Source organism: Saimiri boliviensis, chromosome 9 (genome assembly GCF_048565385.1).
Source record: "Saimiri boliviensis isolate mSaiBol1 chromosome 9, mSaiBol1.pri, whole genome shotgun sequence".
NCBI lineage: Eukaryota > Metazoa > Chordata > Mammalia > Primates > Cebidae > Saimiri > Saimiri boliviensis.
The window spans coordinates 42338130-42360356 of NC_133457.1; the positions used below are offsets into that span (position 1 = coordinate 42338130).

General features: G+C 38.1%; 1 protein-coding gene across 5 annotated transcripts in view; it reads right to left on the reverse strand.

The window, feature by feature from the left end:
• Positions 1-22227, reverse strand: part of NEK10 (NIMA related kinase 10) — a 237027-nt gene that overhangs the window by 15341 nt on the left and 199459 nt on the right. For 3 of the 5 annotated variants that reach the window (XM_039480208.2, XM_074405758.1, XM_074405760.1), the window contains 3 exons: positions 18510-18539; positions 16573-16673; positions 7656-7766 (listed from right to left, as the gene is read on the reverse strand). In XM_039480208.2, coding sequence (XP_039336142.1) covers positions 7656-7766; positions 16573-16673; positions 18510-18539 — 242 coding nt within the window. The remainder of the gene's footprint in view (positions 1-7655; positions 7767-16572; positions 16674-18509; positions 18540-22227) is intronic. The other 2 variants (XM_074405757.1, XM_074405756.1) reach the window with 1 other exon arrangement.

Sequence of the window (22227 nt, forward strand, 5' to 3'; positions counted from 1 at the left end):
CCTTCAAGGATACTAATGTGGACACAGGAAGGGAGGAGAAGCTGGTGAGTCTAATTCCAGACATGCCAGATGGCAAAGTAAATGTTCACCCAGCAGGTGGAAATATGGAGGACACAGCAGAACATCTTTAAGCAGAGATGTTAAAGATGAACCATCTCATAGCATTGAGATGGTTCAGTAGTCCAATGCCAGTGTTGTGTGATCCCTTTCTTGCCTCATGAGCATTCGGCTTATAGTTGTACCTCCTTTTTAGCATTCAAACTCTGTTTGAAAGAATGTGGAAGTGCCTCCTTCTGAACTGACATAAGAGGGCCCTCCTGCTCTGAATAGACACCTACAATTCTAAAGAGCAAATGACTGAATATAGTTTTGAACTAAATTAAGTAAATATATTAAGGAGAACAGACTAGACTGTATCATTGTTACTACCTCCCCCCCAAAAAATACATTGATTTTTGAGCAAGTATTGAGGAATTTTATTTATTTCGTCAAAGGAGAATATAGCACTTTTTAAGCAAAACCTAAATAGAAAAAAAAAAGAAATAAGTATAAATGTAATCGTTATTAAATTTCCCAAACTACATCTTTTTCATACGATAAAATAGGGTCATCCTTGCTATAGAACAACTACACACAATATTGGGGAATCTAATCAACTGAGGTAGGACTGTGAAGGAAACTGAGCCAAACATAAATAAAATAAGATTCCAGAAGTGAGAAAATTTTCAATATATTTCATCACTCTGCACTCGCCAGTCTTCTGGTCTTATTTCCCCCAGATTGTCCTTATCTTCTTTGACTAAACTACACTATAATAAGATACAATATATTGCCTGATTTTATTTTTTATCTTTTAGCCTACAGCTTCTCTATGAGTTTTTATTAGCTTTCTATGGGACATTTTGTTAACAGAAATGTCTAGTCTTCATGCTCACTATTTTCTTATACATACATACACAAATGCACATATGTGTGTGGGCTCTTACATGCATAGCCCATCACTGGCTCCATCACACTTTCTAAGCCCCAGGGATGTACAGCTCACCTTCATCCCCACTTCTACCAAAAGTATTCCTGTTGCTGTGATGTTTACGTTTCCAGCAAGGATTGTGCTTCTAACAGAATATTCTAAAATGAAAAGAAGTCTGGAAAACCACTGTTCTACACTACTGACAATCAGGAGCTCCACCGGGACCTTGACTCAACACTGAAGGTATCAACGAAGAATGAATGGTGGCTTCACCTGGCTGGGCAGGAGAGCCCTGCTATAGGAGCTTCTCTGCTTGTTCAAAACAGGTTGCGGCTGGGCACTGCTGATTCATGATGCCTCCCTGGCGCCCTAATAAGGACTGCACAGATCTAAGTCATGATTATTATATGCATAAAGAGCCATAAATTAAAGTCCGATAACCTAAGCAATCTGCCTACTTGGAAAAGAGCTGAAAACCTGGAGTTAGGAATTAAAGGAACTGCCAGCTGCTAAATAAAGTAAACTTGACCTTGCTGATCTGCACTGAAGCAGAGATTAGAAACTAAACAGAAATGTCAGAAAGGCCCATGCCTGTAGGAAGCACTCTGGGTAACAACACAGGGAAAATGTTACTGGGTTTTGTCTGGGCTTTCTTATCCAAAGTGTGATTTATAGAATGACAGCATCAATAACATCTGGGAGCAAGACAGAAATGCAGAATCTTGAGTCCAGGACACAGCTGCCTCTGGATAAATATTTGGCCTACTAGACAACCTGTCTTTCTAATAAAAAGTTTCAAGCCTGTTTGATATGCCATAAGATCACAATGGGCAGGTACCATGTTTTATAGCTTTGCCACTGAAAGTGTGTCCCTGGATCAGCAGCAGCAATAGCCATCACCTGGAAGATGATGGGAAGAGCACAATCCCCACCCTTCCCCAGACCTAGTGAATCAGAAGCCACATATTAACAAGATCCACAGATGATTGATACACACAATAAAATGTGAGAAACACTGCTCCTACCAGGCCACTGATTCTCACCCTTGGCTGCAAATTAGAGTCACCGGAGAGCTAAAGAAACAAAAACCTTAATCCAACTCCTGCAAAGCCAACCAGCCCCCAGAGATCCAAATTCTGGGGATTGATTGATGTGGCATGTGGCATGAGCATTAAAATGCTTAAAATCTCCAGGTGATTCCAACGTGCAGCAAAATTTGAGAACTCCTGGGCATAGCTAAATGCTTAAATAGCCAATTGCTTCCCACCTGGGTCCAGATTCTTTGTTTTAATCATTGTTCCAAATGACATTTGCAACTCACAGTGCAATGATTTTTTTAGCCCTGACTATATGCTAGAATCATTTGAGGCCAAGGCTCCAACTAGCCCCTTTTGCGTCTTCGTGTAAATTAGAAAACGTCACTCCCTTCCTCCAGAGGACAAAACCCCAGTCAGTCTCTTCATCCAGGTGCTCTTGAACAGAACATAACCTGTTCAATTCTAACTGGTAGCTTTGATGGGAGAGCTGCTTTCAAAATGCTAATACCCAGTAATTGGTCTAGGACAGGCGTCCCCAAACTACGGCCTGCGGGCTGCATGCAGCTCCCCGCCGCACTTCAGGAAGGGGCACCTCATTCATTGGTGGTCAGTGAGAGGAGCACAGTATGTGGCGGCCCTCCAACGGTCTGAGGGACAGTGAACTGGCCCCCTGTGTAAAAAGTTTGGGGACACCTGGTGTAGGAGCTGCCTAGAATACACTAAAACAAACAAACAAACAAACAAACAAAAAACCCTTAAATATTTTTATCATAAAAAATTTCAAACATCTACAAAAGTAGAACAATACAATGAACTCCACATACCCACTACCCAGTTAAAACATGTTCAATCTTGCTTCATTTAAGTCTCTCCCACTTCCCTTCCTACCTGGTCCCACTCTCAAGAATTTGAAAGCAAATCCTGTGCAACATATCATGCTATCCATAATATCTCAGCATAGATCTTTTAAAAAGATGGATTTCTTTTTTAAAAAACAAAACCACAATATAATTATCCCATCTAAGAGGTTATTGATTCCTAAATACTGTCATGCACTGCTTAACAACAGAAATCCATTCTGAGAAACGCATCATTAGGCAATTTCATCATTGTGCAAACATCACAGAGTGTATTTACACAAAACTAGATGGTACAGCCTGCTGCACACCTAGGCTATATGCTATTGCCTATTGCACTATGGTACAAAACTGTGCAGCATTTTACCGTATTGAATACTGTAGGCAACTGCAACGCAATGGTATTTCTGTATCTAAACGTATTTGAACATAGGAGAGGTATAGTAAAAATATGCTATTATAATCTTGTGGGACCGCTGTCGTATACGCAATCTGACACTGACCAAAACATCATCTTGTGATGCATGACTATCTAACAAATATAGAATCAATGTTTTAATTTTCTCAACTTTCTTGTAAATATCTATTTCAAACATTTTTAGAGTTTCTATGTTTAAGTCAGGAGGAAATCATTACATATATTGCAAGTGCTTATTTTTCCTCAAATGCTTTAATCTTTACAGGCAATCCCTCTCCTCTTCTCCACACTCTTTCTCTCCCTTTTCTTTTCTTCTTCTCTCCTTCTCCCCTTCTTCCTGAAATGTATTTACTAAAGAAAACAGGTCACTTTTCCTATGGATTTCCTAGTCTGGATTTTGCTGATTGTCCCCAGGATGTCATTCAACATGTTATCTTGTCCCCTGTGTTTGCTGCAAGTAAATAGCTAGAGCCAGAGCAGGAACTGACACACTTTTCCCGTAAAAGATCAGCTCGTAAATATTTTTGGCATTGCAGGCTATATGGTCTCTGTAACTGCGACTCAACTTTGTAAACAAAAGCAGCCATAGACAACATTAAGTGAACCTCTGTGGCCTTGTTCCAACACCACTTTATTTACAAAAACAGGAATGATTGACCTGAGAGCTGTAATTTGCTGACTTCTAATCTGCAGGCTTAATCAGATGTAGATTCAAGCTTTTAGCAAGAATACTTCATAGACAGTTCTGTGCACTCCTGTCAGGTGCCATATAATGCCTGATTGTCCTTCTTCTTGTAATGTCAACACCCACTGGTGATCCTATGTAGGTGCATCATTTCCATAGGCACCGCAAAATGGGAATATTCTTTATCCCTTTGGCACTTACTAGCTTAAGTACTTCTATAATAAGAAACTTTCCCTCTCAATGATTTTGTTAGCATGGGATAGAATTCATAAGGGAAAGACAGAATAAAAGCTTTCTTCTTTACTACATAAACGACTTTCAAAATAATAAGTTGGTTATTTAGCATCTTCCAAAGGTAACCAATGAGGGATTATTTTTCTTATTTGGTATTATGAACTCTTGGATTTAAACCTTATTTAATGCTTTCAATCCATTGTGGTTATTATTGCTACTGATGTTCCAATTATTCCATAGAGAGCCAGTGGGAGCCTCTTCAAGTTGGCTCCTGAGAACTTTTGATACAACCTCAGTAGTCCTTGTTACCATTCTCGCGATGTTACCTGTTAAGTCCAAATATTCTGGTCTAATCTTGTGCAGTTCCTGTTCTAGACCTAAATCAGCTATATCCCCAAGGAGTCATGGGTGGAGGAGCTCATTGCTGCTTGATTAGTTTCTAGACTCTTTCAATGAAAATATTAGGAATTGTGTATATGTTTAAAGAGATGAGATTTATCATGAACCCATATTCCTTCTGATACTGATAGTCTCACATTCACACTGATATTTCCAATTCCAATGTAAATGGATCTCTTCTACCTTGCTTCTGTTTCTCCTTTCCCCATGCTGAAAATCCTACTTCCCAAAGACACCCATACAATTACTTGGTTGCTTTATTCCCCTCGCAATTGAAGCAAAGATTAAGCAGACTGGATTAAAGACTACCTTAGGTGAGTTAAAGAGCTTAATTTCTTAGAAAAAGGCTTTTGCACTTTTGAATCTTCTATATCCTGCTGGGTCTTGGGCTACTAACAAGTACATACTGTCATCCCATAATGGCTCCTTCAAACTAGGGACACAGAGCCTGTGGATTTTAGAAGTGGCAGCAAGATAGGTGGAAATCAAGTGCATTTATGAGTTTTCACCATTTATTGCTCCTATGGTCTTGGTAACTGCGGGTACCTATGGGGTAACTGTGGGGTAACTGTGTCAATCAAAGGCTAACTGGCCACTCCCCTATGGCTACACAGGAATGAAAAATTCGTTTATGAACAAAAGTTGTTGCTATCAAAAGATTATACCCGAAAGGGGGTAAAAATGGAGGTTGTAAACCCTTCTCATTTGGGTTTAGATGAGGGCAGTAAAGCTACATATATGAATATATTTTATCAGTATATCAATAAAGAATAGAACAACTATATAATATACAGAATATATAAATGTATAATATATTCTATCTCCAATTATTAAAAATTAAGTACCTACCACATGGCAGGCGCTGTGCAAGGCGCTGGAGAATCAAGATAAATAAGACACACTCACTGATTTTGCAGGAAACAGAAATGTAAGGTAGATAAAAAGATATTTAAAACACAGTAATACAGGTGAAAAGTGGATTTCACTCACAGAGGAAGGTAAGATTAATGCTGGACAGGGAAAGGTAAGAAAGTTTTGGTTTTTTGTTTTTGTTTCTGTTTTTTATCAGAGCTGTTTTTTCAGTTCAGTAGTAAAGAATGGGAAGTGTTTTAATACCCCAAGCTGAAGATTTCTTTAGGACACAGGAGGCCTGCCTCTCTGACTAAGAGGATACAACCCCATGAAGGTATCATCCAACTTCATGGGGAGATGGTGCAAGCCTGAAGCCGCCTATAGAGGAATGGAACCACACCTCTGTTGATCATGAGCTGAGCCCGGGAGCAGAATGTTCCCCTTCCCTTTCTTTAAAGCCCTAAAACAATATATAGGGCCTTTCCCTACCTAAAGGTCCATAACAGATGTCCCATAGACCACCACGAGCTTGTAATATCAGAGAAGAGAACCATGGCAGTTTTTATAGAAGAGTATAATGTGCCTCTTAAACAAGTTAACAGTAACGATGAGTCTTCCCTGAGGGCTCTCTCACCTGTCCTTCCCAAACATCCGCTGTCACCCTATCAACCCCTGTTTTCATTTTCCCAGACGAGGTGTATCAGAAGGTAAATGCCCTAATGAGAGATACTGCTGCAATATACAGGAAGGAAGACAAGGAGTGGGTGGGGGAATTTAACAAACAAAATCTCCTCTATCAGGAGAGGAAAGAAAGTGAGGAAGAGATGCAAAATCAAAAACCTAAGTAATAAAAGATAAAACGATGTGCTTTAAGGGAGAAGCACTGATGGAAAATCACTCAGCGGGAGTCGAAGGCACCTTTATGTTTCAGCGTAGCAGATGCTTTCATCTTATAAAACTATGATTTTTGTTAAAATAAGTCTGTGCCTAAACCAGATTATTCTGACCGTAATAAGAATTAAAAGTAAGCATTATATGACCTTAATAAGAATTTTAAAAACAGGCTTAAATTTCATGAGAGATTTTTAAAAAATGCATTTATTATGATACAGCCTATATCGTAAGATAAATATCTGAAGTCTCTTCTACTGCTTTGATCTCCTTTAGCTTTGTTTCTTGGCCCTATTTGCCAACACAACCCAGGAAAGAAACCTTGCTCTCTACTCCCTGATGGAGTAGGTTTATGTTTTTTTTACCTGCAGCTGTGTCTTTTTTCCCCCGTCTGTTTTCTGCGTATCTGCAGATACCAGTGCTAGGACACAACAAAGCTAAAGCATGCTGTTTGCATTTCTTATCAAAGAGCCTATCATATTTTCTAAATAATGAGTAAGTTTATGCTTAAGCTTTGATGCATTAGAGTGAAACCTTAAAGGAAAAGTTCACTGGCAGCATGACTATGCTAATCGCTTAAGAATATGATGAAACTTTTTTAAAAATAAGAAATTAGAGTGGTACCAATTGTCTTGACCTAGATGGGCCTAAACTGCTTTTACCTTGGGCCTTTCAGGGGAGCTTATGGCCACCTCCAGGGACTGTGTGGAAAGGGCTACCAACCGGGACAAAGGGATTTTCCAATATCAAGTTTGTTAACCAGAAATAAACAATTTTTTTCTGCCTGCTTGATTTATTCTTTTTCTAGTTTAGTTTCTATATGTATGGATAAAAATGTCTGCTAGTATCTAAGGTCTAGAAGATTGGAGAATATCTAAGATGGAAAGAACCTTAGAAATCGTTCAGTCAGCTTTCATAGATAATAAAAATCAATGGCCCCAGATCGTTAAATGACTTCTTCAGAGTGATTTTAATTTTGGGGCTTACTGGAGATTATTCTAATAAAATGTTCAGAATATCATTCTCTAGAAGAGGCTAAAATATACATATTTCTAATTAAATATTTTTTCCCTTAGGAAAACATACAATAATACTGAAAAAAGCTTTCCATTTGTTATCTGAAAATAAGGGCCACAGAAATAAAGGTGAGAAAATCAGAAGCAAAGACCTATCCTCAATTTAGTATCTAAAGCAGTAATAAGAAACTTTAACAGAGGTTAGAGCTTAAAGTACAAAATAAAGGAGGTATAAAATGTTCCTTTTATGATGTGTTTTTGTCAGCAAAAGAATTCCTACATATAGAATACCATACCTTTTTAATTTCAGATTTCAAATTACAAGGGTTACTCTGCTGGCTGAAGAGGGATTTCTTGAATCTCTCTACAACCTTCCTTTTCAAATTGTGGTGCAAACCTGGAGGAAGCTGCATAAAACGAAAAAACAATCATTATAAACAAATTGTTAACACTGCACAGCTGACTACAAAGAGCATTCACTGAGGGCCCTATGTAACAACAGTCACTCAATAAGACTACGTAAGAATTTAAATTTTACTGCAAATAGCATGACTAGATGCTATAATTTTTTTACCCTGCAATTCAGAAGGAATATATTTTTCTGCTCTTTTTCAAATAGTTGCTTACATTTATCTTGTTTCTCCACCGATATGATTTTTCATATGACCATTAAATTACTTGTTAATTGAACACATACATTGAATTTTGTGAGGAACAGCCTTGACGCAGAAGAGTGCACTTTTATCAGATGAATAATATGCCCAGAACCATGTTAAATATTGTAGCCGTGGTACTACAGGATCTGACACTTTGGACCAGGAAACACACATCTGCATTAGTAGTGTTTGAGTCAGATGCCTGTCTGTGAGTGCTCCTGAAACTTCAGCTGGAGAGAGGTCAGATTTAGGTGCCAATCATTCCAGAAGAAAGAGAGGATGGACGAGTACATATTAAGACCAGACCAGGATGAGTTACATTTAGTGAGTAGTAGAAAGTCATGGTAGGATATTAGAAAACATTGTGACAAAAAAAAATGGGGATAAAAAAATGATTTGTCATGCTTTGCAGGTTGGATCTCTATAAGAAAATCAAAAGTCCTGAAAAGCAAAAAAAGATGAAGTGACGTTTGAAAGGATAGTAGAAATGAAGCTGGGTCCGTATTAAAAGGGACTCAGAGTGGAAATAATATTTGGTTTTGTTTAAATTGCAGAGAGAACTTGAAGGGAGAGAAAGGGGAATCAGTAAGAAAAAATATGGCTAAGTGGAAAAGAAAATGTGATAGTAAGAGCTCTCAGCATTAAACAAGAATATAATTCAAATCTCAGATCGAAAGAAAGAAGAATGTATCAGAAACATTTATTACCCCACCCCTGCTCCATTTTCTAGGCTCCCTTACAGGTTTAGTTGGTACCATGTGACTACTTTTGGTCAATAAAAGTGACGTGTGTCACCCTGAGGATAAGGCCATTCAAAGTCAGTTGTGTTTTCTCCACCTCTGTCCTCCCTACTGCAAGGAGCCTGGCATTGCCATCCTATTCCGATGGCATAGCCACAAGAAGGAACAGGGACATCTGAGCAGCCCAACTGAAAATGAGTAAGAAATAAATCTCTATTGTGTCCAGCCAAGGAATTTCAGGGTGTAACTGTTCATGCAGCATAACTTACCTTACCCTATTTATTCAAGTTTCTTGAGATGGGAGACATATAAAAGATAATGGCAGAGTAAAGAATAGGGCCTATAGGAAGGGGCTCACAACACTGACTGCACAGCCCAGTAAAAACTTTTCATCATCCCAAACACAGGGAAATGTAGGGTCCATTATGAAGTGCTGTAATTACATAACACAGAAAAATAATTCCATTGAAAAATGTTTTAAAAGTGTACCTTTGTTCCTAGCATTTGAGTCAAAGTAAGTTTAATTAGTGAAGAAATAAGACTGTTCTGGAGATACTGAAGCACTTCAGTGTACTCTGAAATGTTTTGTAGGTTGGCAGCACTGAGTCTTTACTGATCTCTTTTCGTGTCAAGATTATAGCTTTCTTTTCCTTAATCCAGATGGGATCCCTCCCTCTACTCCCAGAAAATAGTCATAATTATTATTGTCCTTTCATTTGAAGTGAAATGAGGAAATAAAAAATGTAAAAGATAGAAAAAGAAGAAAGAGGAAAGGGGTACAGGAAGAGAGAGATTGCTCAGCATTAAAGAGCAAATCAAAGACAGATGAGAAGGAAATGAATATAAATGTGTGTGAGAGAGAATAGCAAAAGAGAAATGAATTTAACTGAGAGTAGAAACAGACATGAGGGTGAGCAGCCTGTGCGTGTATGTTCCTAGCAGGAGGATGGGATGGAGTGATGAGGGAACCGGAAAGTACCTGCACAGACCACAGGTTTATCATTCCCTTTGTAATGCACCAGAAGTTGCCACTTCCCCAACCAAACACCAGAGAGCAGTGTTGGCCCAGAACCCTCGCTGATGCCCAGTTGACCGCAAGGGACTGTGGAACAGAAAGGCAGCAAGCTTTCTCTGCTGTGACAGACTTAACGAAAGTGTGACGCACCAGTGGGCTGATAGCTTCCTTCAAAGGGGACTTAGCCCACTACTGGAAGCTATGAGTATCAGATTATTAATTCAGATACTCTGAGAATTCTTGCTATTTCTTTAACTTGAGAAGCCTCTAGTTAACTTAGAATTGTTACTGCTCCTGATGGCCTAAATTAAGCCTCAAAAATTCATTTGAGTAAGTTAACATTCAGTCAACTTAGATGCATATATATTAGAAAGCTATTGATCTTACTGGAATAATTATCAAAATGGACAGCCCCCATCTTTAAAGTTTTCATGCAAGAATTTAAAATTTTACACAAAATGATAACTCGTGCATAGCTTAATTGCTGGTGATATAAGCATAATATATTACATATAGGGAGCATAATACAAAACACAGAAAATTGATTGCTATGATTCATTTGAGCCAGGCACTATGACTACTCGCTTATGTACAGCCTCACTTTTTCTCCACGACAAACTTATAAAGCAAGTACTATTTCACAGGTGAGGAATTCAAAGCTTAAAGGCATTATGTAACATGCAAGAATACTTTCTGAGTAGTGCCTTCCAGCACAGCCATTATTCTAGAACAGATGCCACCACTACTAGCATTACTGTAGGATAGCACTTTATAGTTTAGAAACATTTTCAGCTGGGTATGGTAGTCCATGCCTGTATTCCCAGCACTTTGGGGGACAAAGGTGGGAGGACCGCTTGAGCCCAGGAGAGTTCAAGACCAGCCTTGGGCAACATGGCAAGACCTGTCTCCAATAAGGAAACAAATAAACATTTTTGCATACTTTATTTCATTTGAGGCAAATAGTCTCATAAGCTCCCCTACCTTACAAATGATGAAACTGATTCTTGAAAAGATAATGACTTCCTCAAAGTCATACACCTAAATGCTTGGTTTTTGCTTGCTTGTTTTTACTACACTACACAAAGTAACAAAACAATGAAAATCAATCTGCACACTTCGTACTAGGTTTTCTCAAACTTGCATCATATTAATATTGGCATAGAATCTATAGATTTCCATATATGGAAGAATATAAGGATTCTTTTAAATAACTTTCTATATTCTCTAGTATCTCCAGGAATACATCAGAAGACTATCCATTGCTCACAGGACTCCATTTGATAAAAAGTGACTTAAGTTACCAACAAATTCTATTATTTTAAAAGTTATTTTGATGTTACTACTTAAGAGGATATTTCCCTAAACGCTAAAATAGAATGTTCAAAGACTACCATCAAACTAAATACACAAAATGTAACACTTCTCTTAGAATTTACAAACCCTGAATATGGGAGTCAATTTAAGAAATATAGCTTCACCCTAAATATCGTATCCTGTTAAATCTCAGTGACCCTTGCCATTAGTACAGGAGATCCAGATAAGCAGGTGTGGATGGTTCTAGTCTTATTCATCACTATTGCTGAAAAAACACAGTAAGTTTCACCAACGACAGCTAGTAGTATGATTTTCATTGGAGGACAGCACATTGCTATTCTGAACCACATTTTTTTTCCACTGTGGTTGTGAAGGTGGGCAATCCAAAGGTGCTTCAAATAAATGGCCTGCCTGTTCTCTGGGAGACTGATGTTTAATTTTTAAAAGATGCTATATATCCTGATTTTCAAAGCATCTATTTAACAAAACAATAAAAACATAAATATAAAGTTAAATCCAGTGCTTAATTGGGCTGTGCAGATGTGACCTAAGCAATAACACATAAAGATTCACACTAAAGGGTAACATGTTCTTTAGCCACCTTATCTGCCCAAAGGTAGATTTGGGGTTCCAGCAATAGAAGTGAACCACTGAGTTCATTCTTAGCTTGGTGGCCTTAGATTACCATTTCAGTTTTGATAAAAACAGAGGTCAAAGCAGTGAAAGCAAGGTAAGGATTTTAACATCCTGCCTTGTAAAATAGTTCTTTTAGATGATTTTCACTAATCTGTCTCCAAGGAAAGGAGAAAGAAAAGGCCACCACCCAACAAAAGTAAGAAATGTTCCTTGTAAGGTCCTGCTGGTTGTCAGGAGATACATGGCCCCTGAGTTCAGGGCAGCTACCAAGTATAAGCCTGTGAGAGTTTGACTAGTAAATAAATATGTGGGAAAAAACAGTGTTTCTGTTAGTTTTTCCAATTCATTCTTACTTTCAGTCTTCTTTTGCAATTAGCAGAGATAGAAAATGGATCTTGGTCTTTAACCTATAGGAAATATACTAGTTTAATACTTACATGTATTTTTTTTTAATTTGAAAGTCATTGACTTTGTTTCGCACAGTAAGTTAAAGTTCCCCAAAGAGGAATCATTCCTGACTATGTGCAATGTCATAATCTTTAAAGTATTCTGGAAATACATTTTAAAAATCACAATAGTTATATTTGAATTTGTAGCAAGGAATGCCATTCTGCCAAAAAAATATGAAATTATTTGTTACGCTGGCAGTTCAAGAGCATAATAATAAGATATTTGTAGTAGTTTTACTCTTGCTTTAAACTACTTTGAAATCCAATAAGGAAATGGCATATATTTAAAAGGGTTTTATTACATAAAAATTAGCAAGACAAGCATATGAAAACTATATTTAAATTTCAAAGGATATTTCTCTCCATTTAATAGTTAATAGCTAAGATAACTAAAAAGCTATTTCTATATCGGTATTAGCATTTTAATATCAATATAGACTATGGAAAAAGCACTAAAGTTAAGAATGCTTTTTCCATATTTCTATATCGGTACTAAAATGGACATGCATTTTAATATAATTGCTTTACTCAATATAGATATGGCAGATTATATTTTGATATATTAATCAGGCTTCCCTCGATATTTCCCTGTCCTCCTTCACCTTCTTTTATGTAATTAGTTAGACAATTCTGTGGTTGCCTAAGGAAAGCTTGGCAGCAGAAGAGAGAAAAGTAATCAGTTTTAGACTTCAAAAAGGCAGCCATCAGGGAAAGAAAAAAGAACACGACAATTTGGACAAAACTTGATCGACAAGGGCCAGGCTTAAAGATTACCCAGGCTAAAGGGAAAGCAATGAGAACTCAGAGGTGGGGAGACACCCAAGCAGGTGGTTGCCCAGTCCCCTGGGTTAAGGGTGCCGGTTAACAGCCTGTCAGCTCCAAGTCCACCCCTTCATTATCCTGCTTGTGATACTGGAACATTTCTCCCTTGCCATCTGGCAGGATGCTAAGCTCTATCAGAAGAGAGCCATGAAGGGATGCTGGAGAAGGATGGATCTCGTTTCCTGGCTTCAGTGATGCTCCGGCCTTGCCTTGCTGCAGCAGCTCATAGGGAACAGCACATGAGGGATCCCTAGAGGTTGGTGCTAACCCCCAGTCAGATCTGCAGGTGGCTCCCCAGAGAATTCCATGCAGCCACACCTACTCGGAGTGGCCTCCCCTGGTCCCATAGAGGGTGGTACCCAGCATAACACCCTGAAGTGCTGATTGCCAGTAAGTTCCAGGACATAGTATGATACTACAGAGGGCTTGCCCAGGTACCCTAGAGGGATACGTTGCTTCAAGTTTCTCCAGCATAGCACCTTACTAATTTTTCTAATCGTTCCAGTAAGGCCAGGACTTTGACCCAGGGTGGAAATGTCCACTTCTATACTTGTTCCTTTCTTGAGTGCTCTGCCTCAGCCCTAGAGATGTGACTTCTTTATCTGCTCTTCCTACATTCTTTAGATTTCTCTTACCCTCCCTAGTAGATAATACTCATCATAGTTAATAATTCTTTATATTAAACTTTCCCTGTTGAAAGGAAGGGTGTAGTGTGGTTTCTGACTAGACTCTCACTGATACAGATACAGGTTCCAGCAATGTCCCAGAAGAGCCCATACAGATAGGATTTGGGAACTGGTTTGATTGTGCCCTTGGAACAGAGCCTAGTGCTGAGTTTTGTTTGTTCCTTTGCTGGTTGCAAATAGGACATGGGATGTTAGTAATCCATGCCATGCAGTTGGATCACAATTAATCAGGTTATCATCTTGTTGAAGTGCCAACTGAAGCAGGTGCCTTGGAAGCCCAAATAGCTGCTGTTCTTGACTGGTAGGCAGTAATGAAGAACACAAGGACTATGCCACAGAATGGATTCTTCTGAGCTCACCAGAGCACTTACAGAAGGAAAATGGCAAGCTCGGATCCTTTACAGCTCAGCTAAGAAATGATCTGGGACATGGAATGATCTCATGACAGCCCTAAAAGAATCTGTTGCTTTGCTCTGCTACACTGTTGATACGGCTGATAATCAAAATTTAACTGAGCATATTACTAAATTACAAGGTCAGTTGACGTCACACGTCATCAAATTTTTCATGTGAAAGCTAGGGAAAAAAATATTTCTAAAACTTGGAATAGGAACGTCTTATTGAACCCACCAAATAACATTAACATTCCTGAAACCAAAGTCACTCTGAGCCTTCACAGCAATTACAAATAGCTTGCCACTCTGTGTCTATGAAGATGAGCCTTTCTTTGTTTGAAAACCTATGATAACCTCATCTGGGACAAATGCCTTTAAAAGGGATGTTCATTTCCTCATGAGACCCAACACAATGAGGGTCAAATCCATAGCTAGGGTTCTATTTCAATATGATCCAGGGGAATTAGTGTACACTGTGACCCAGTAGAAAAAAGGAAAAGAATTGCAAGATTTTGCTGTTACATTTCAGCAGCAGCTCAGAGAACATGTGCAGCAGTGGATTCTAAGAAGAGTAGGCCAAGAAGGGTAAAAAATACATAGCACTAGATCAAACTGAATTCATCGATATGGGTGCACGTACTAGAGATTCCAGATTTAACATGTTAGTTCATGCGGTGGAGGTAGCTAAACTGGTTGTTTGACTAAAACTTGTACTTAACCATGGTCTGTGGGTAAGGTAAACATTTACCCTCATCCCACATCTGTGGGATGAGGGTAAAATGCCAGAACTTCTCTGGCATGTGGAGGGGGGAATTCAAAGGCTCAGGGAGACAGACTCATTGGAGTAGATTTACCATGTGCCATTTGCACAGCCACTCCCTGACCACGTTCAGCAAGAACATCCAGAGACTACTCATTTCACTAAGGCATTGAGAGGCACACTGGAGAGGGGAGCACCAGCATCCTTGAAAAGCACGGTGGGTGCTCTCCATTGGAGGACAGGTATGACATCAAACTATACATGATTTCAATGTATACAATTGGCAGGGACCAATTGAAAGCACGTGATCACCCACAACAAAATGGGAGCCTTTTCCATAAAGGGCAGCTGGGAGGAATTATTATTTAGAATGCCTTAGCCAACAGAGATCTTTGGTGGTGGTTGATTAGAGTGTTCCTAGAAAAGAAATAGATGGTCTGCCTATTAAAGAATTCCTTGATCAGTTTAACAGAAAAGAAAACCGAAACTTGCCACAGTGGAGAGTTACGGCCTCACACACAGTTTCCAGATGCAAGTCAATTCAAAGACTCAAAGCCTCTTGATTAAGTGGAAGCTGGGATCCCTTGAGGAAGGGCCCTGAAGCATTACGACAAGTGCACACCATAAATTTTCCTCCAAACCTCCCCCAGAGAGAATTGTAGCCATTTACTAGAGTGACTGTTTATTGGGAAAAAGGAAATACAACAGGCTTTCAGCAAATACTAAACACTGGTTGCAAATTGACACTAAGATTCCTAGAGTCTTACAATGTTACTGTGGTTCATCATTTAAATTTATTTTTTGTCTGGGGACGTTTTTGGTAGGGATGGGGGTTAGTTAAATGGAATATGAGCCCAATGGGCCCTGTTGGTCCATTTAACTTGTGTACTTATCTTCAGTATCTGAATGTGTAGTTGAAATTGCCGTAACTGGCAGCTGACAGCATCGCCCATTGGCTCTTTAAATCTAGAGCAAGGCAATGTTTATGTTTTGCTCATGGACATATCTCAAGTCCCTAGAATAGCATCTGGCACACAGTAGGCACTTAATAATTATATGTCAAGTGAGTGAATGAATGAATAAACCATGTAAGATATATAATTTTAGACTTCAAATTAATAGTGATTTTCATGTCCAAGTGTCTTCTATATTTCTGTCTAAAAAACTATTTCTATTAACCATACAGAACAAAACTTGCAAGTTATTACTAAACATATTTCTGTCAATAATTAATAGGCATTTTTTTTAGCACTGATTATTTTCTTAGTAGCTAGGAGTCACTGAGATTTACAAATAGAAAGTTTTAACAATTCTGGATGTTATGTGGTTTTGGCATTCACTCTCTGAAGGGTTCTAGTTTCAACATAGCATTCTCAGAATTAATGAGTAGGCACTATTTTCCTCTTTCTTTCCTATAGTAAAGCTGCTTAAGAGCAAAGAACCCCAACTCTGTTTCCACTTTCACCCCTATAGAAGGGCCATTTGTGTTGAAGTTTCATTTTGGTTGCACACTGACAGTAAGAAAGGACATTAGAAATCATGGGGAAAATCTGATATATTTGCTTTTTTGCCCTACTACCTTCCCAGTTCTGTTGCTAAACTAAAGAGTCCCCACATGTATACAGTTGGAGAGGATAAGAACAAGTATTCACTCTAAAGTCCAACAAAATAGTTCTTCAGCAGTGTTAGCTCCAAATTTGCATTTAAGATGAAAAGGAAATAAAAAGCTAGAACACTGACCTGTGTGATATAGATTATTTTGTGCAGCTGAATTAATATCTGCTGAATAGGATCACTGATCTGACGTACTTTCCTCTGGGACACAGCAATTCCTGCAGATGCTGTGGGTGATAAATTCTGTAGTTAGTCAAGTTATCTGTCAAAAATTATATTAATAAAAATAAAGTACAATTCTAACACAAATTTTAAAGACTTCACATTATCAATGAGACAGGATGCAGAGACCCTGTAATACTTCAATATTTTATGACATGGAATAAACAACATTTTCCCTTTACTTCTCAGACTCCTAAGTAACACAATGATATTACCTGTAATGACATCTGACAGACTGCTTATCTCTTGGATACTTTGCTGGCAATTACAGCAGGCTGCCATCAGGAGTCAGCAATGCCTTAGATACAGTGGCCACTGAAAAGCCAGGCTTTAGACATGTATAATTAAGAGGGTATCATGCTTTTAAATTTTAAATTCATTATGCCCTCTGTGACATATTTTAAGACTAATTTTATCAAAACTATGAAATGTAAACACTGAATAGACATTTTACAGAGCAAAAAAATGAAAATTCTTTTAGCTAGAATTAAGTAACTTTCAAACCTTTGATTATCACAAATTACAATTTTCACCTAGATTTCTCTCCAGGTCTAAGTGGGGCACATTTACAATTTATCCTGAATTCTCATCATACAGCCACCCACCTTCACAGTTTCAGACTAATTTGGTGTCAAATTGTATATTGTTGCTTTCCCAGAGTCCTCTGTCATAGCCACACACAGTCTATTCCTAACCTGAGGACTACAGAGCTAGTTAAAGGAATGGCTTTTGTCTCCAGATTACCTACAAGGCCACCTCTGCCTCTTTTCACCCACAGAACCACACTGGATAAAACAAAAAGAGACTTCAGATATGTGACGTACATTGTCTTCCTCTCTTTCTCTTCCTCCTCTTTTTCTTTACCTTAATCCCCTTAACCTGGAGTGTGCTTTCTGCAATAAAACTTCTCTTGCCAATTTCCTTTAAAAAAAAAATTGAAAGCTTCAAAGACCCTCTTTCCTTCCCTTCAAACAACACTGAGCCTCTGTGAAGTTAAATGTGAATATAATCATTGCTTTAACAACAGCTAAGCATTTTTAAAAGTGCTTCTTTTCTAAGCACTTACTGAGAAAACTTGCATATTTTACCATAAATATTTTGTTTTCAAGACATTTAAAGAGAACATTCAACATGGTCATTTAAAAGAGTCAACTTGTTTTACTAAAAGCACATGAAAATGTATATTTAAGACATTAAATGCAAAAAGAATAAAATACAAACATTCAAAGAAATACTACTTTCTTTACACATATCTTTACCGAGTTAGTTTAGAATTTAGCACAAAAAATAATCTAGTTCTAGTTCATCTGCAGTTAACATCTTGTTTAAATGTTTGAAATTTAAAGAGTCTATATCCCATGGACACAATGTTGACTCCTTTTAATATCAATTATTTGATTATTAACATGAGGTTTAATAAATACCCCTGGGATAAAAGCGTAGAGGCAAATAGAAAGGGTTAATGTAGCTGTAAAAAGAGCAGAGAGCTGGAGTTGTCCACCCCATCTTGTGGAGATGGCCAAGTATACACATGCCATCTTTTCTAGAGCAGTGCTTCTTGGAGAAATAATTCTTAAAATATAACTGTTTGTCTAAACCCAAACCAAATACTAGAGACTGTGTAACATGGCCAAGTTGATGTTGCTACAGAAAAATTAACTTTACACTTTCTGAAAATGGAGAGCTAGGGTTTTAAAAAAGCATTTTTATATTAACTATTTTATGTTTTTGATTTGAAGATGCAACATTCATAGGTAATGAGTTAAAACCTCACAGCATGGCATAGAGTTCTTAGGTCTGTGATGACATTCTGAATGGATATCACATAGGTTTGACTCTACCTTGCCACAAGAATGTGCCCATCTGTGGCCCTAAATACAAAAACAGAGCGTTAGCTAGAATGTCTGACTTCTGAATTAATCAACTATGCAATTTGCTCAAAAATTATTTTTCTTAAGACCCTTTGACCACTACCCTCTCAATCCCAATACATCCTTGAATTTTGGAAATAGTTTTGATTACTCAGTTATTAAAAAATAAAGTTAAAAATGTTCAGTTACACATGACCCTATAAAAACAAGCAAGCAAGCAAACAAACATGAATGTTAATATTACAGATGAGACTGAAGGTTCCCAGGAGCCACCACCCATCACAGCCACCTCGCCAGAATAACCTGTGGTATCAAGTGGTGTGTTGCCTTCCACTCACTTTTCTGTCCACTTACATATGTAAATGTATACTTCAAAACAGTATTTTTCAAACCATACTTGAGTCTTGAAGCCAATTTTAATGAGTCATGATCAGCATTTTGAAAAATACAATCAAATGAACTGGAATTAGATTTTAAAATTTCAGAGTACATTGGAAGGGTCCACTCAGTCAAGACGTAAAATGTGCTTTCTATTGATAGTCATTTCCAAGCATTTGAAAACTACTATTATGGAAAATCTATAGTAATCCAGCCATCCTCCCTTCCTCCTTTCCTCTCTTTCTCCCTTGCACTCTTCCTCCCTTCATTCCTCCCTCCCTCCTTCCCTTCCTTTGTAAACAAATGGTGACACACCATTTCACATAAACTGTTGTACAATTTGTTTTTTCCACTCAGTCTACAGTGGAGATTGTTTATTACCAGCACATGCAGTTCTAGCCCATTCTCTGTAACCACTAAAGACTGCTATGGGGCCTGGATGCACCGTAGTTTATGTAGCCATTTCTGTCTTGGTGGCCACTTGCTTTCCATTTCTCATGATCATAAGTGATGCTGCAGTGAATATACACATGCATGCCTCATTGTGCATAAGTACAAGAGTTCTTTTAGGGTAGACAAAGTGACTGAAATAGCTGGACCCAAGGATCCATTGAAGCAAATACATTTTTAAGTGGCTGAGTCAATGTATACTCTGACCAGAAAAGAATCCATTTTTCTACACCTCAGTCAACATTATATGTTATCAAATTTTCCACTGTGCCAATTTGATTATTTTTGGATTTATCTAAATGCCAGTGATGTTGCTGTACTTCCTTGGTAAACTTCTTGCTTGTATCTGTAGTTCTTTGTTCTTATTGATTTGTAAATGCTCTTCATATATTCTGAATACTCATCCTTTTATTGCATTTTTTTAAAAATTGAGATGGGGTCTCACTCTGTCACACAGGCTGGAGTGCAGTGGCATGATCACAGTTCACTGCAGCCTCTGACTCCTGGGCTCAAGCAATCCTCCTGCCTCAGCCTTCAGAGTAACTGGGACCACAGGTATGCACCACCACACTCAGCTAATTTTTATATTTTTAGCAGATACAAGATTTTGCTACATTGGACAGCCTGGTCTCAAACACCTGGCCTCAAGTGATCTACCCGCCTCAGCCTCCCAAAGTGTATTTTTATTATTCATTTAAAGGTTAATAACTGCCAAGAATTTGGCAAATGTTAGCCATATTATTTTACCTAGCTTTAAAGCATTCTCTCTCAGTAAATCTTTCAGATTAGCCCACTGAAAATATCAAACTTCCTAACTGTTCACCCAAAAAAAAAAAATGCAGCATATATTTATATTAGCAATTTTGTTCTGAGAATATTTGTATTAAAATAATTTTTTACTAAACAGACAACTGTAAGGCTGAACACAGTTCACGTGCAATGCCACTCACACATAATATGCCCAAGGTTCATATCTACATGGTATTTCCTACTACAAAAATATATACACAATATTTGGTCTCAAAATTCAAATAAAATCAAAGTTTAAAATATTGGGATACTTGGTATTCTTTTACAGTTTTTATTAAAATAGTAAATTTGAGTAGTGTTTTAAAACTTAGAACTACAAAATTTCTTATAAGAGGCAATTTACTTAAAAGTATCAAAAAGTCATTACATAATTATCTTTGCTAGCTTACTCTGTGGCAAGCAAGACACTCAAGAGCTATTTTTTCCCCCTTTGGAGTGTTAGGTCGAGGACCTGGAAGAAGAGCAGTGCTTATTTTTCAGCAGGGACTTAGGTGAGGCATTGGGAGGTGTTTTACACATTTAGTCTCCTCTAATCCACACAACCTTTCTGAAGGTAGTTGTGTGGATTAGAGGAGACTAAATGCATAAAACACTTACTAGCCCCTGTAAACTGTCTGCTCATTTATTGGTGTAGATTCTATCCCCATTTTACAGAGGAGGAGACTGAGTGCTGAATGCTTCTGAACCACCAAAATTCACAGGCTGAAATCCTAATCCCCAAGGCAATGGCATCTGGAGGAGGTGAGCTTGGGAGGTGATTAGGTCATAAGGGTGGAGGCCTTGTGAATGGAGTCAGTGCCATTATAAAAGAGGCCACAGGGAGGTGGTCACCCCTTCTACCACGCAAGGACACAGCGAGAAGGTGCCTCTGGTTACCGCAAATACAAAACAGTACTTACGCTCCTTCCCATCCCGAAATATTATTTCTCTTCTTAAAAGGCTTGCTACTTTTAACATGATGCTCTGCCTATCTCTCTGAATATTTAATTAATATTTTTGTGAAGCAGGTAGACAGAATAAGTTGAAAGCATTTGGTTTTTACAGCTAGTGCTGTGGACTACATTCGGCTTTAGAATCTCACAGCATCACGAACTAGAAGTTAGTTGCCCATCCCTGCTGCTTTGACACTTGATTTATACTATACGTATAGTCTATTGAAGCTATAATTCACAATTATATACTCTGAAGCTGTTAATTACCATAAATTAAGCCCAAAAAAGTAGTTTACACTGTATTCTCCCACTTGACCAAAATATGGTAACGATATACTATTTTTCTAAATTCTCTCAGCTAAGAATCAGGAACTTTTGGACAATTGGAGAAAAAAAAAGGTTAAGGAAGGGGATCTGTGAAGAAGCAAAAAATACATCGTTTTAATGAATAAGGCCAAAAGACACATGAGCTTCTCTATATTGGACCAACTGTCTTGTCAAAATACAACACAAATTTACTCTTACCTTTTTACTATTGTAACAATGAAATAAAGTAACTTAATTGTAGTTCAAACCTATAAATGTTTAGCAATCAATCCCTGTGTCCCTGGTTAGATGAAGGATCTTGAACTCATAAGGATTTCATGAAAGGGTCACCCAGACCAGACAACCACAGATGTGGGAGAAAGAGCAGATTCAAATGTGACATTTGAGACCAGGAAGAATTAGTAGGCCTTCAATAGCACAAGACATGCATTGGGTGTGAGGGAAGTTGTATTAGCGTGTGGGTTCTTAGGAGAAGGAGTAATTCCAGCAAAGGGTGAAGTCAGCTAAGTGAGGACTGCAACTGAAGAACAGCAAAAGGTTCAGTTTAGCTGGTGTGCAGTACAATAAAAAAATTATAGTATGTATATAGCTGAAGAGGTAGCCAGGGACCATGCATGATGGTGAGGAGCAATAAGGCTGACTGTATTTCAGGAAAGGTAATCTCACAGGAAGAGGCATACAGCTGAAATCAGAGCCCTGGCTTGAATTGTCTCTCTGCTAGGTACCAGCAACATGGTTTTCAGAAAGTCACAACTTCTTTGGGACTTAGTTTCTTCATCTGAAATGCGAGC